The sequence below is a fragment of the Diadema antillarum genome, unplaced genomic scaffold, assembly GCF_040938485.1.
Source record: "Diadema antillarum isolate AM-2024a unplaced genomic scaffold, OU_Dant_1.0 scf00000007, whole genome shotgun sequence".
Taxonomy (NCBI): Eukaryota; Metazoa; Echinodermata; class Echinoidea; order Diadematoida; family Diadematidae; genus Diadema; species Diadema antillarum.
Genome location: NW_027270896.1, coordinates 2,115,925 through 2,132,686, shown reverse-complemented (window position 1 = coordinate 2,132,686; position 16,762 = coordinate 2,115,925). Strand labels below are relative to the sequence as shown.

At 37.6% G+C, this 16,762-nt stretch overlaps 1 protein-coding gene across 1 annotated transcript; it reads left to right on the top strand.

Annotated features, from left to right (window-relative positions):
• The first annotated feature begins 342 nt into the window (after window positions 1-342).
• Window positions 343-10,147, top strand: LOC139716543 (serine--tRNA ligase, mitochondrial-like). Its single transcript, XM_071628084.1, has 11 exons — window positions 343-705; window positions 1,219-1,305; window positions 1,800-1,913; window positions 3,214-3,332; window positions 3,756-3,912; window positions 5,676-5,787; window positions 6,605-6,738; window positions 7,642-7,754; window positions 8,119-8,212; window positions 8,918-9,013; window positions 9,980-10,147. Exons 1-11 carry the CDS (start codon window positions 343-345, stop codon window positions 10,145-10,147), a joined length of 1,557 nt encoding a protein of 518 aa, XP_071484185.1.
• The last annotated feature ends 6,615 nt before the right edge of the window (window positions 10,148-16,762 follow it).

Here is a 16,762-nt window from a genome sequence, read left to right as displayed (position 1 = left end):
GAAACAGAAATTAATTCATATGTAGAAAGGAGGAGGTCATGTTAATTCAGAACAGAAAGCTCAAATGACTGGAGAATGTACGACAGTGTTGAGGTCATGGCCATGTTTTTATCACCTTGCATATTAATTATGCTTGACTGGGCTGGGACACACAGATGTCTAATACCGGTACCAGGATATACTAGTTACACTTCAAGACATTCTTATGGTAATTACAATTCTGTCATTTTAGAATATAATGTGCTTTCCCACAACTTGACTACAAATTGTACAATTAGAAACATCTTTGCATATGAATTTACTTATCACTGATTTAATGAATGTCCTCTCTCTGCACCATAGATGGCTACACTCTGTGAGAATAAGTTACATCTGTGCTGGAGATTGTCACATCTCAGGAAATTCTTCCAGCAGTCCTCCCGGAGCATTCCCATTGCATTTTTGCGGAAGAATGCATTGACCTCAGCAGCATCAACTGGAGGAGTGGGCAAGCTGGCAGGAGGAGGTTGCAGCCTCTGCCGTGGACCTCCCACCTACCAGCGGTTGTCAAGGAGATTGATATCAAATGACGCATCAGAGAGAAGAGACTGGATTTACTCGGCAGACTTCAAGCCTGACATAGATTTGGCACATATTGGACAAAAAGCCCAACTCATTGCAGCCAGCATCAAGCATAGAAAGGGCACAGTGGACATCAGTGAAGTTGTGAGTAATTATAGCTTATGAAGGGCTTTATAACTTATACGTGCATAACTTTGATATATGACACTTTTAACCAGGGCACCTTTTTTTTTTATCATGTGTTAGCGTGTGAATGTTTGCCAGCTGGTCTGAATAGCCTGTCACTAAGATGAAAGCATACTATGACCTGCCCTATGTTTGTCATATATGTACCATCATCAACAGGAAGAGTTGTAAGTATATAGATATAGATATATGTGTTCAACAAACACATGTCATTACAAAACAGGAAAATCTTGGAATATGCTCTGTGAACAACGATATTCATTCATATGGGCGTCTCTGCAAAACCAAGATTAAAGCAAACACAATAATCCTGTGTTAGTTAATCAGAATGTGTTCGTGTAGGTTCAAAGGTCTCCTAATTGAGTAGAAATACCCTCATTTATATTTGTTGTTATACCAGTATATTTGGTATTAGATTACTATGCAATTCTTCAATTGACTGCTTCTGTATCTCGTTTCCTTTGGTTGCAGATGGCAAAGTTGCATCTCCTTCAAGGCATTCAGACAAAGGTTTCTCAGCTCCAGAAAGATATCAAAGATCGCCAAAGTGAAGAGCAGGTAAGCTGTGGATTATAGCAGTAAGATGATATTCAGTGCCTCGGTATGGTTGCATTATACAAGCCCATAATTATGTGCAGTGACGAGTTCTGTTTCACCTAGTGTTTTTTATTCCGCTGCTCTTTCATTTTACAATGAGTCACTGTTGCCTATTTGGTTGGAAGTTTGATGAGAATTTGGTTTAAATTTGGTTTAAATGTACTAGAATTGGGTTGTCAGAGATAAACTTTGTGAGGGAGATGATTATTCTCAGGATAATGAAACATCACAAAGACTTATGGCAATCACCAGAAAGTCTGTGTAATAGATAGCATGTGTCAAAATTTTTAAAAGTCCAAATTGCTGTCCACTATATTCCACAATACTAGTAGTGAAACTCAGCTGCCATTTTTTTCAAATTGATAGATATTCCTATTGTATGCAGCCAAGACTGAACCCTCCATATTGACCTCTGTCTTCCCCATACCTCTTATTACTGAATTCTGCATCTGTAGGATACATGTGAAAAAGAGGGACAACTCAAAGAGCAACATGCACTCCTGCAGGATGCTGAGAGCGATTTCTACCAACTGGCTGTGGCCATTCCAAATTCCACCCATCCAGATGTGGTAAGATATATACATGTACCGCAACGATGGAAACTTCCGCGCAGTTTATCTCTCACTCTTGGTCATTTTCAGTGAACTTTGTTTTGTTGAAATACTTTTTGCTGAAGAGATTACTTTTGTGCAACTTTGATGATATCTCCAAAAGGTCCATGTGTCATTATTGTTGTGACAGTTCCGTTGAACACAAAATTAATGAAAATTTCCACACCACAAAATTTCCACATGATAGTTTCACTGCGCAATGACTGTAGATTGAGATGTTGATTTAAAGCTAAGGATAGCACCAACCAACTTTCCTGATGAACAAGCAACAAGAACATACCAGGTACATGTCAAGCCCGCCGCACACTATACCGCTCATGACCTTACATACGACTGACAGACTTTGGATCTGAAATAAATCACAATATCCACAGAATAAACAGGCTTGTTTATTTCAGATCCAAAGTCTGTCATTCATATAGTCACAAGTCGTATAGTGTGCAGCAGACTTGAGTTCATGGATCGATTTCTGCAGACTAAATCTGTGAACTCGTTGACCAGTTGAATTAAGGGTGTTACAAAGTGTGAGCTTGAACATTTAGCACAGTAAATTTTCCTCAGGCAATATAGTTTTGGAGAATGTCCATTCAATCTTGCATGTGTGTATAACACTCTCCATACTGCCGTGAAATGAATTGATTGCAAAAATTGCAAAAGCATACGTGATGAGGAGTAAGGAATTGAGGAATTTCACATGTCAAGACGTGATTCAGGATTCATTTTGTGTAATCCAGGCAAGCATGGTACCGGTATTGAGTTAAATCATGATAGAGCAAGGAAATTTGTTCCGTCTTATTTAAATAGACTTGGTAAAAGTGAGATGTCAAGGTACCATCGTTGAGATTTTTTTTTTCTGATAAAGATTTTATTACATTTAGTCAAATTTTGACAGAAGCTAACTCTGACAAAATCTGGAGAATGATAAAGGATATGCCATTTGTCGTGGTCAAATTTATGACATTGTATAGTGTGATGAAGCAGTTTGTACATGCTGTAGTATTTAAAAAAGTAATTCTAAATATTTGTGAGCGTTTTTTTTTTTTTTTTAGGTTAGGAATCAAATGATAAGATGGAACTACAAATCAGTAAGGTAACTGCAGAGTCATTTGAAGTGTTAGAGTAGGCCATGTATAATAATAACTGGTGACTGGTTACTCTTTTTTTCTCCACCAATCAATGTAGTCCCAGTATATTTTACATTGAAGCTAACTAATTATTAAAGTGGAAATGCAAACTTTCATATCATTATCAAAATCAGCCTCTTTCAGAGGATGCAGAGCCTGTGCTGATTGAAGAAATCAACCAGAAGAGAACGTTTGACTTCCCTATGAAGGGTCACGTCGAACTCGGTGAGAATTTGGACATACTGCGACTGAAGTAAGTTGGCATCCATTGCAGAAAAGCCTGTATACATTTATGCGAAAGTGAAATAAAGAATAATGGCTTCCAATAAATGAAATTTGATATTGCATTTGCCATAATTGGGAATAGTCACTTTGGTCCGTTCTTCCTTCAATGTAAAGGGCACTGATTCTTCACCCCCCCCCCCCCCCAATTAAAAATCTCTCCAAAGGCATGCCAAAATTCAAACAGGGCCCTTAAAGTACTCAAAGTATATCATCATTAGAAATAAAGAATTATTATGTGCATACATGACATGTAATCAAGTATTGGAACAAGGAACAAAAGTCTGATTACATTAAAAAGTAATAACCCAGAACTGATTCTTTTGTAACAATCACTGTGATAGTGCATAAAAAAAGGAGAAAAAGTATTGTTTCCTATTATTGTTCCTGACAGAAATCTTGGCCATGTGACAGGGCACAGATCATATTACCTGAAAGGTGCGGGGGCAATGCTGGAGGACGCCCTCGTAAGATTTACAGTTGACAGGTTGGTCCACCGACATGGATTCACAGTCTTGAAGGTTCCAGATGTTGTGAAGCCAGTTGTTTTTGTGAGTATTCCTGATGTATATGCTATTGAAGTTTTGTTTTTGATGATGCGTCAGAAATTTCCAGGAGATTCCCAAGAAAAGAATATTTTCAACAAAATGTCTGCAATATTATGTTTGGATTCATATCGACTGTTGATAGTCATGAGAGAATGTGGATACGTATCATTATGTTTTAGAGTGCAAGTCACAAACATCTTAACTGCATTGTAGATGTTGCCTTCATTTGAATAGGCATGGTCCTTGGGGTCATAGTAAAGACCAGGATTTCCACCATCCAAGGACTTTAGGTTGGGAGAATTTCACATGTATTCCTGTTTTTCTCACCGTTAAGCTTCAGTGGTTGCTGATATTCCATATCCAGATGATGAAACTAAATAATACAAATTATGAGAACAGCATGACTTTCTTTTTATGCCTCCGCCACGAAGTGGTGCCGGAGGCATTATGTTTTCGGGTTGTCCGTCCGTACGTACGTACGTCCGTCCGCTTTCGTTTACGTGATAACTTGAGTAATATTGACTGGAATTTAACTAAACTTGGTCCAAGTATAAAGTATGATGGGGCAATTATTTGATAAGATTTTGGGTGAAATCGGCCAAAGGTCAAAGGTCAAGGTCAAATCATGAAATTGTATCCGTTTACGCGATAACTCAAGACTGGATCGAGCAAATTTCACCAAACTTTGTCGGAGGATGATGTATGATGGTGCAATTACTTGATAAGTTTTTTAGTGAATTGGTATAGAGGTCAAAGGTCAAAGATCAAGGTCAAATCCTAAAATTTATCTGTTTATGTGATAACTCAAAACTGGATGAAGCAGCTTTCACCAAACTTGGTCCAAGGATGATGTATGATGGGACAATTAGTTGAGTAGATTTTAGTGACATTGGCAAGAGGTCAAAGGTCAAAAGGTCAAGGTCAAATGCTAAAAATGTTGCTATTTCCCTTATATCTATGCAATGCCCTAAGGTATTTTCTTGAAACTTAGTGTAGACATGTACTACTGCATAAAGATTCTCCAGAGAGAGTTTCATGTCATAAGGTCAAAGGTCAAAAGGTCAAAGGTTAGGTGAAAATGTTGCAATATCACTTTTCTCGCAAATGGTTCAATGTATCTTCATGGAACTTGGTGCATACGCATTTACTGACTGGCAGGGATTATCTAGGGAATTGAGGGGTCGTGGGTCAATAGTCAGGGGGGTCAAAGGTCAAGGTCAACTCCTCAAAATTTTACTATTTCCCTCATATACTAGTATATGCAATGCTTGCATTATTAGTTTTAAAACTTAATATATACATGCATTACCTAATGGAGATTCTCCGGGAAAATTCCTGCCAGAAGGTCAAAGGTCAAAGGTTAAGGGTCAAAGGCCAGGTTTCAATGCCCCCCCCCCCTCCCAAAAAAAACCACCAAAAACTATTTTGTACTGTAATTACACTCTTTCTTCATACCTTGGAAATTACTCAATGCATAAACTTATAAAAGGGTCCGTCAGAAGTCAAATAAAAATTCTCAATTCCCAATATGTGTACCTGCACTCTAAGACAATTATAGCATACTAATACCCAGTTCAAGGAAAGTGAACATTCAAGATATTTCTGACAAACCTGTCATTTCAATATTTTGCCAGTAATGTGAAACTGTCATCACACATTGTGAAGACATTGTACTATACACCTATTGGGAGAATCATGCATTATAGCGGAGGCATCAGTCGCCATAGCGACATTTCTAGTTTATTTTTGACTCTTCCTGACTGCAGGAGGGTTGTGGAATGAGAACCAAAGGCCTTCACACTCAAGTGTATCGTGTCTCACCTGCACACCAAGACAGCGACTACTGCTTAGCCGGGACAGCTGAAGTCGGAATAGCAGGTATTGTGAATGACTCACCTGTAATATTTACATTGAGTTTTATTGTCATCTATTGCATTCTTGTTGCTTCATGTACAGTGTATTCAAAGTTGCTAGGATTTCCTCCATGTGCTCTGTAATCAACCAATTGTGTGTCTCATTCCTTAGTTCTGACAGTGAAAGTTTAATCCAGTTTTCTCTTTCGTGCTCCATTTTCAGCCCTGCATATCTGACTAAACGGACGTATGTATGCATTAAAGTCATAAACTCTTAATAGAAAATGAAGATGACATAATTATAAAGAAGAGTTGTGCAGTCATGACTGGCTGTTTGGGGTTGCTTGATTTATTCCACTGAGATACTGTACTGCCTAAAAGTTACTAGTTTCTCACTGGTTACTTCTCTCACAATCTTCATAGTATTATGATTGGTGGGACAAAACAATATGAGTTCCCTTAAAATAGACCAGTAATGTAGAAAAAATACAGTCAAACACACTTAAGATCTGGGCCCTGTTTTATGAAGAGTTATAATTGATTATATAGATGATTTCTATGGTAAGTCTGTGGCAGCTTGTGTGGTAAGGAAATTTATGATTGATTATATCTTTTGATAAAATGGGGCCCTCATTACCTACACTGTGTAAATAATACCTCCTGTATTAGCACTTGGCAAGCAATGAGGTAATTTGCAGAGAATGTTTATTTGAACTATGGAAAACAATGAATTAAAAAGGAGAAAACTCTGGAAAATCATTCATAGTTCTCTGTTGTACAATTGAATCTGTGCTATGTGGAAGACGTTGACATCGATGGCCTTTGTGCATCTCCAACAACAGGATATTTTCTGAACAAGACCCTGGAGATGAGTGAACTTCCAAAGCGAATGTGCGCTGTGAGTCGTTGCTTCCGGGCAGAGACTGCTCACAGTGCTGAGGCAAGGGGCCTGTATCGAGTCCACCAATTCACTAAGGTAGGATGCCTTCATTAACCCTTTATGTGCTTTGTGAGTGCCAAATGGCACAGACACCCAATAACATTGTACACACTGTCCAAAGTCCCCTGCACAGAAAGGGTTTAGAAAATTGTAAGAGACCTAGCTGCAGATGCACTGTTAAAGTGGGACTTTTTGAGTGATAGATGTTTTTACTCTGGGCCACTTGCAGTGAACTTCACTTGCTAGAAGTGTAGTGGATGAGGGTATTACTGCACACGTTTCAATATCTCTCATAAGCAGCTAAGTGCTCTTTAATTTAAAAAAATTGTTTCTGTAGAGTGCAGAAATTCCCTATTGTGGCATATTCTTCCATGTTATGCTTATAGGAATTACTGCTTTTCATGCCTAGCCTGTCACCAAGGCTTGGCACTGGTCTTTTTTTTTCCCCTAAATGTGCCAGAATCCATAGACAAACAGCTAGCCAACTGATTCGTGCTCCAGAAGCGATGTGTCTTGGTCCATGGACCGCAGTAAGTTGTAAATGCATAGTGCAGTAGTCTAGTCCAAGGCTCTGCAGACTGAGGTAGTAGATTTTATGTGCAGCTGAATTGACAAAAAATGCAATTAGAATGTGTCATAAGCACTGCAAAAAGAAAGTAAGCCTGTCCACCTGCTGATGTCTTTGTAGCTACAATATACTTTATTTCGTCAAATCTTTAATATGGCATACTGTTGACGAATAGTTATGCATAGACTGTAATAGTACACATGACCCTGAGTCACAGCATTTGTAGTTTATTGATTTTAACCCATTGAGGACGGTTTGGTTTTGATACAATATGCATTTCCCATAGACACCTGCCCGAGTATACTCGGGACTCGTCCTCAACGGGTCAATGCAGTTACTGTTAACTTTTTTTCTTAATCCTTTCTGTGTAGGTGGAGATGTTCAGTGTGGTAGCCAATGAGACAGGGAAGGAGAGCGAAGATATGTTCTGGGAGCTTGTTGGTATCCAGAGGGCGCTCTTCAAGGAGCTCGGTTTGCACTTCCAGTGAGAATCAAGTTATTTTTTCCATTATAATATCTGCAGTGACATATCCCAGCCATTATATATTACTTGTCTTTGACCCAAGACTAAAGTCAAAGTGAAAAGGAAATTGATAAGTCATCTCAGTCATATTGTTTTGTTGTTGTTGTTTTTGCATATCCTAGAAATCAGGTGTTTGTGATAATAACAATAATGAAGATAATTATTATGATGAAAGTGAGAATTGATAATGTGCTAATAAACTTTCCCCTCTCCAACCCCCCCCCCCAAAAAAAAAAAACAGAGAAAAAAGTGCTGTCATTAACAATGATAAAGTAGTCATTTCATCTCTCTGTTTGTTTCCTGACTCATTTCCATTGTTCTGTAGGATTCTAGACATGCCAGCCCATGATCTGGGGGCTCCAGCATACAGGAAGTTTGACATTGAAGCCTGGATGCCCCACAGAAACTCCTACGGAGAGGTAAGACCAAAGATCCCACCAGGGACCCATTTCATAAAAGATGCTAGGATAGCAACTGTTGCTGGAATGGCAACTTCAAATAGCAACAGCCAGTCACGAACCTGATTTCTTGTTGTTACTATATGGCAATTGCTATTCTATTTTTATGAAATGGGGCCCTGGGCCCTGTCTTATAAAACTTACGATAGAAATCAATCAATCACAAATATCTTGAAAGCTGCTATCAATCGCAACCCGTGATTGATTGATTGCAGTTCTCTGTCTTAATTTCAATCATAACTTTTTTATAAGATGGATTTACATTCAGTCGTAAAGTTGCGATTGATTTGAATCAATCACAAGTCTTTATAAGACGGGGGCCTGTGCCACATTTGAATTGGATAAAGGTCAAAATGAAAAATCCAGTGTTTTGGATGATGTATGAGCAATCAGTGTTTGCTTGATTGGTTAAGTGACTGATGGTCTGTATGTGTAGTGAAGGAGCCAAGTGATGCTTCTCTGAAAGTATGACAGCATGGGTTATACAGAGATGCTTGGGGGGGGGGGGGCAGTATCTAGTGCTGTTTTTTTTTTCCTCAAAATACTGCATTATTGGTTTGTCTGCTCAAGAACCACAATCAGTTCTACAAATCTACAAGCAATCTGTGGAGTAATTGATCGAATGTGGCATAAGCAATAACATCCGTATATGTGATTCCTCTACAGATTTCCAGTGCATCCAATTGCACAGATTTCCAGAGCAGGCGGCTTAAAATCAAGTACAGGCCAGAGGAACAGGAGGTTGCAAAATACGCGCACACTGTGAGTCCACACTTTTTTTTTTTGGATTCATCTGTCTGTCCTGTTTCTCTCTCTTCCTTTTCTAGTCAAGACAAAATATTGAAGGACACTTTTCATGAAGCAAAATTTACTCAACAAAATTTATTCCCGGTGTTTCTTACATGGTCTGCAATAATTGTTTAATAGGCTCACATTAAGTGCCCTTGCTTGTTCAGTCTTTGTACACAAAAATGGTGACTTTTTTTATGGTCTGCGTGTGTGAACTCTACTAGCCATATTTCTTGACAGATTGTGTTCAGGTTTTGTACAGAGGTCTATCTTGGTCAATCTGAACCCCTGTAAGTTTTGGTGATGCTGCCCCCAATACTTAGTATCCTGCCTTTTACAGGGTCAAAGGTAGCCACCGTGTTATATTTTGTGTGTGCGCTCTACCATGCTCATTATTTTATTCATCAATTTTCTTCAAAACTCATATGGGGACTGTTCATCATGGTAAAACTTTAACCTCTCATTGTATTTGATGATGATGCTGCCCCCAATATTCCACCTTTTATACGTAGGATCAAAGGTCATATTTTAGTGGATGTCTTCTGTGCACCATACTCTACAGGAAGCATTTTGTGACAGACATTTTTGAAATTTTGTACTCAAGTGTATGATGGTCAATTTTAGACCCCTATTGATTTGGGGGATGCTGTCATCATTGTTCCATCTTTTATAGGGTCGAAGGTCATATTTAGGCTGCTGACTTGTTAACACTGAACCGGACGCATTTGTTTACTTTTTTTTCTTTGGTTTGCAGGTCAATCATGGTGTACTCTAAACCCCTATAGTTTAACAACCTAGTTGATACACTTCAGTTGTGTGGCAAAGTGGTATTTCTAGTTTTTATTAGGGATACTCTGCAATTTTTTTTTCACTCTAATGTATATTTCAGTGATTTTACAGTCTATATGCCACTTTCTCCCTAACTTTCTTGTGTTCTAGCTAAATGGTACAGCGTGCGCAGTGCCCAGGATGATCATTGCCATCCTGGAGAATTTTCAGCAACGGGACGGAAGCATTCGCATCCCAGAACCGCTTCAGCCCTTCATGGATGGGATGTCGCTGATCACGCAGCCTGCATCTGGCCTCGTTCACTTCACTAGATTGTAAAAACCCCGTGCTAGCACAATAGTGGAGAATATGAACCATCTTCTAGCATGCGTCCCTCCCATGCATAGTAGATATTGGACCTGTCGCTTCAGAATTACGCTTGCTCTTGAATCCAACTTCTTCTCTTCTGTAACACCACATCTGTGGAACTCGTTACCAGTTCCGCTTTTGAATTGTTACAACCTCAATACCTTCAAATCTGAACTGAAGACTTAACTTTTTCAGCAGATTCGTGAGTGATATGTGACACATTGTGGGAGCCTGGCACCTTTGAATGCTTCTACAGATAAATGGTGCTATATAAATGCTGTTTTATCATCATCGTCGTCGTCGTCGTCGTCGTCATCGTCGTCGTCGTCATCATCATCATCATCAACATAATTGCCCTTCCTTTGCATAAGGATGGCAGATAATCTAGACCGGAATCATTAACGTTTAAGATTGGACTTAGCATAGTAAATCCACTGACAAACCTTGAGCAGAATCATTCAATTCTACTGTTAATGTGACTCGTCAAGATGTCATATCACGCTGATGTCATTGTAAATGAGAGATTCATTTTGGCATATTTGTAAGAGCCCAGAAAAATTTTTCAGGAACTTTCTCCCTTCCTCACCTCAAGAGAAACCCCGATATAAGTGAAAGGAAGGTACAGTATATAGACTTTATTGGACTTTAAATGTTGATGATGATAGACAAAACATATTTGTGCCTTGCTTCTGTATGGCAAAGTAGGGTAGAGGAAATCTGATTTCATCATCACTCAACCACATCTCTACTGCTCAACCAAGCACCTGAGGTGAGCTATTTTTTCAATAACTGGAGCATTCTACACATCAGTCACAATCTTTTAATACCCGTGTCAAAGAGGCTGTCGACTCATTAGCCAGAATTTACAGCCATTTCAGGGTTGGCAGTTAGCTCTGCAGGGCAGTGTCAAATTGACCCAGCATCACAAAACCACCAAAAAGTTGCCAGACATGGAGTTTTAACTAAGGGCAGATTCTGAAAGAGCAGATTCTAAACTTTGGAATGATGCATAACTCAATGTAAATGGACTATCCTGAATGATCCAAATAATGGAAAGAAAGGGTACTGTGATATGAGGCTTTAAAAGTTTAGGGTCTATTCAAGCACTTAATCTCACCAAGCTGTGCTGTGTACAGTGAATGGAACAAAAATCAGGATATGAAACTCTATAGCAACCACAGTGAAGGGATTATCAGATTAAGCTGAAATTTTGCACACTCTTTCAACATGTTCTATTCATGACAAGTACATGCACTAACTTGCAAAGCATTAGCATCATCTTTTCAAAAGTTCTTGAAAGTGAAGAGTGTGTTGTTTTTTTTAGAAATTAAAAAGAGCCTCGTCACACTTTTCTACAAAAAGATGTTCAAGAAAAACGAGGCTCTGTCTATCAGTGCTGGCGATATTGATTCAGTAGTACAACTGTACTGTAATAAAAATGGACATTTTTGCAGCGTGGAGTTTTAGTGCTTTTCTTGCCACATGCACCTAGCACGAAGATGAAAGCACGCAAATACTTTTGCTTCCTATAAAAAATTACTCATGCAACAATATCCACTTTTACTTGAGTTTAAACGTACAATACAAAATTGGTGGCCATTATGCACATAGCTTTTCTCAAGTCTTAGGGGGATTGTCTTAGTGGCTGCTATAGCTGGCCGTTACGGCAGGTTTGGCTATACATTGAATACAGCAGTAATCGGTGAAAAGCATCAGAGAAGACATACAGTGTAAGAAGATATTTGATATACCGTAGACTCAATCTAGTCCCATTTTGTTTCTAAACATACAGTTTGTACCTCACTGGTGTGTTTCTATACATTTTTTCTTTTTGCTTTCTACCTACAGTACTTGCCTCTCTCAAGCATCACATATACATACAATTGTATAAGCAAGAGGAACCTCACGGCTTTACCATTCTTTACCCTCTCTTCTCGTCTCTCTTTGCATATTATGATTGTGCAATGTTTATCTCACATCTGTCAAAATTGTAAGGTGACTCGCATAAGCATAGTCACAAGGAAATAAAAATGACAATATTTCCTGGCATAGCTTGTCTTGTGCATTTCCATTTATTGAGCTGTATTGAAAATACCAATATGTATCTTGTAAATCACATCTGTAGAAGCAGTAAGAAGGTCTATAATTACACTGTTCTATTATTCAGAACTGACATCTAGCGATCATTAATATTACTATACTCAAGAGCCCGAATTCACGACCGTAGTTAAAATCTAATCCATTGTAGCTTAAATTCAGTCCACAGACAAAAGCAAAGCGCGAAATTGGCATACCTTTTACATGCGCGTATCGATACACATTCATTGGATGTCTTTTGGCCAGCATGATCTATCATGCACATTTATGCTGACAAAATTTGCATAACCCATGGGTTAAATCAAAACTAACTCCGGGAATTTGGGTCAAGATGTTAAGAGCTCCAGTGGAGTGGCATTTACCCTGTGAACAACTCTGAATGCTAATACAGGCACATCGACAGTCACATGTACTTCTTTGTCTACTGTATACGCTATAATTTTCGCGTACATAAATTTTCGCGAATTGCCGCTGTCACACATTTTCGCGAGTTGTTAAATTCGCGATTGGGGGACCAGAGAAAATATGAAGTGCCAAAGAAAGTGTGAATTTTCAACTTACTAGCAAATAAGAATGATACTAGTTATACACTGCATGAAAAAAACTTACCAACTCTGCGGACTAGTAAGTTAGAATTCAACATTTTTGAAGTGGTTAAGTCCATCGCGCTAGATTTCTGACGAGTGGTCCCCTTGCGGATGGATTGGCTCTCTACAGTATTCATAAGTAGATGTGGACGTGCGTAAACAAGCTTAGCCAGTATGGTCTGTTCGGTAAGCCGTGACATGGTATACTAGTACTGAAATGTTCGTATCATCAAGGCAAGGGATTCATTTTGGAAGGTAATATTTTCATGTGTTGTTAATTTCGCGAATAGCTCCCGACTCGCAAAATTCGCGAAAATAAAACCCCCGCGAAATATATAGCGTATACAGTATATCAAAAGGCTACAAGCGGAGTGTGTGCGTATGCATGCATGCATATGCACATGTAGAGCTCTTTGTTTCTGCAAAATATTTAACATTTGTGCACCAGTTTGGGCAGGTGAACTTCAAAGTCCTCAAAAGGTTACAAGCTAAAACTGGTGTTGTAATTTCATACATATTGATTTCACTATTGATTCTGACACCTTTTCTTGAAATCTTGACACAAGACACCTTGTTTTACAGTGTCTGGAGGTTGATTGTGTTGAAAAGAATATTTCATATACAGGCCACTCCAATAATAATGAAGTCTACATGACTGGCAGTTTTTTTTCCCCATTTTTTGTTATAGCTGAACAGTAAATTATATCAAGATATACACTGTATTATATAGATGATCATTTTGGGACCTGAATTTTACTTCACTGTATTGATAATTTCGTTATAACCGTGTTCTTTATTATGTGAGTGCACTGTAACAAGTTAACGACATGTATGTTAAGTTCTGAAATGTGTGGCATACGAAAGAAAAACCCAAATATTCGTTTCACCTTTTTTCTCTCTGTTGTTTAGAAGAATCTCATGTATAATGTATGCAATACAAGCATCATGTGATGTAGAGTACCAAAGTGATGATGTCACAGTCTTTTGTTATAGCTTGGGTTGGAACCAGGTGTGGACATAAACACTCAGGCCAGATGAGATTGTTTACAACCAGTTTCCATGGCAATGAATGGCCATGACATCACACTTTGGTACTCTATGCAGTATATAACTATTGTACTGAAAGTGAAAAAGAGTTATGATTGCTTTTTCCACGTAGTTGTAACTCATTTCAATAGAATAACTTGTAGATATAGCACACATGTAAAATAAAAGATTGGAGTATCTAAGAAAGTACGATTATGACAAATGTATATTAAGCAAGAACACAATAGTTACACATAAAATATATATATGCTATTGATTGCCCTAAATATACAAATATAAATCTTTCTCGAAACAAACATCTTATGAGACAAAGCTTAACATATTCTGAACATACTCTTATTCCACAAAATGTTCTGAACTAAACACATACAAATTGTACAGTACAACTACACAGCACATAATCAGTACATGGCATGTACAAAGATAAAACAAAACTTCCCAGTGACAATTACTTCAGCTCATTGTGGGAAACATTAGCTTACTCTGTTCTATTAAAAAAAAAAAAAAATTTTAATCCTCTTGATTGATGTTGACATAGCTACTGTTAAAGGGATAAATCACATGCTTATAATCAGGTAAATCCATGATTAACAATTATAAGTTCCCTTTGAGACATACATGTACTGATACATGTACATCAATGAGATTAAGATACCATGCCACAGAGTGCTTTCACAGCTGTCAAAGACCTTGAACAAAAATCTTTGACCGAGACTCTTTTGTCTTGTCCATTTGAGCCACATTGCAAATTCCATGCATGTATGCCTTCAAATATTATGATGACATATTCTAGTATTCAAATATCACAGTATTCCAGAACATCTGTTGACAACAACAACAAAAAAGAGACTTCGGATACATTCATTCTTGAAATCACATGAAGAAGTTATAGGACAATAACTTTTTCTATATAGAAGTATCCAGTAAACTTTAAAACTTTCCATGGTTACATTGTATGTAATATGTTACCTGATTGCCTACAAGATATGGCAGGTGTCATGTATTTTGTATATGACACATCTGACTCCTTTGGCTAAGACTTTAATACTGTGCAAAGCACTTGATCCTATCAAATGAAACAACACCAGCAAGTGCTAATACTTTCATTTCAATATCACAAATAACAATAACTGTACAAAGACACAATCATTTCTACAAGAATTGTTATGCACCATGTTGTCACAAATAGTCTCACTTTTCAAAAACACAGGCAAATTTTGTTTCTTTTTTTCTAAAGGGGTTTGGAAGCACCCTTTAACAAATAAATTAGGAGACATTTTGTGAGTGTGTGGAGTGTATACACTGCCAAAATCAAGGTTCATTTCTACTGCATATTAACTGAAAGAAAGGCATCCTAATATCATGATTATCCTTTTAGCACAACAGAGATAGCACATACAACACTTAGTTCTTCAATACATTTAATAGTACTGCTAATTTAGAGCATACTCTACTCAACTACAAAGTGATGATGGATTTCACAAAGGTTAAAAACTTTCCCCCAAAACAGATGAAAGAAATAGGCAAGTTGATGGGCGACAGTTTGTGGGTTAAAGTCAATTTTTTCTTCTTCTTTTTTTCTTTTGATTAGGCAAGGAAATTCAAAATCCATATATTAATAGCATTTCTTCCTTTTCTGGGGTACAAGTATCTCATTCATAGTCAATGAGCATGGAACATTTTTATGACAAGGTATAACAACATGATCCAAATTACATAGTGGAATTACAAGCTCAATGATTATCACATTTCCCTCAATGAAATACATCATATTTTGAAACTGATACAATTTCCCTTAAACATTATCATAAAAAGTGTACATATAATGATTTCATACATGTATGTATATCTGGCAACATCTTTGTTCTGTTGGCAGTAGCAAATATATCTACCAGTATTAAATAAATAAATCAATAACAATGATCACTTGTGACTTTCAGTACGTTCTGATGGCAAGATTGATTTGTTTAAATATTTTCTTTTTTTAATTTCCAGGCCAAGCCTGCCTTTGGCCAATGACAAGATTACTTATCTTCATTTCAGCATCATTTTTAGTAATGATTACATAATAGTAAAAGAATACAAATATTTCAGTAACCATTTAATGACTTTTGTCATAATTCAATAATAATGACATACTCATGTAAATTACAGACTAACTGCACTTTGTTGAATGTCAAGAGATTATTCTAAGCCTGAAAAATTAAGAAATCAATCATTATTCCTCTGCAGGGTCAAAATAACACTTCAGTATTACCTTCCCAGGTGCTTGCCATAGTAGTATATCCATGCCATTTATGATTGAAGATTGATATGAAGGACAATGTGCAATCAAGGTACTTTGTGTGACAAACAATTCTTCCCAAACAACATCTGTGTTCAACGGTATAAAATGAAGAAGTCCATGCTGTGTGAACGACACACACATCATTCGTATGTACAAGCTCACTACAATTCAGCCTTGGAACAGCTCAGCACATGTCAGTACAAGCCATCATAATGCATTAAACTCTGCTGTGTATAATACCTATTCGGACAATGTCAAATCTCCTCTCCACTTGAATAGTAGTATCAACTCAGTTGGAATGTGTTGACTATTATAATGATGCAGTTGATAGCAGAAAACTAGATTTTGTATGGCAGTGGCATGTACAAAACACTAAACACATTCCTTACTCATGAAAAAAAAATACGTACACTGTACTATAAACGATAACATATTACCATATCATGGAAAATACAATGAGAGTAAATGATGGTGTGCAGTGAAGGATAAAAGAGCACATTCTCCCCCAAAAAACATAATCTTTCTCACATTAGCCTGGCAAAAGAATGTTTTGCAACTGAAATTAAC

Excerpts from the sequence above, each read along its gene's own strand:
- LOC139716543 (XM_071628084.1), top strand. The coding sequence starts at position 343 with ATGGCTACACTCTGTGAGAATAAGTTACATCTGTGCTGGAGATTGTCA. Across the intron at positions 1,914-3,213 it reads ATTCCACCCATCCAGATGTG|CCTCTTTCAGAGGATGCAGA; the intron begins GTAAGATATATA and ends TATCAAAATCAG. Across the intron at positions 8,213-8,917 it reads ACAGAAACTCCTACGGAGAG|ATTTCCAGTGCATCCAATTG; the intron begins GTAAGACCAAAG and ends ATTCCTCTACAG.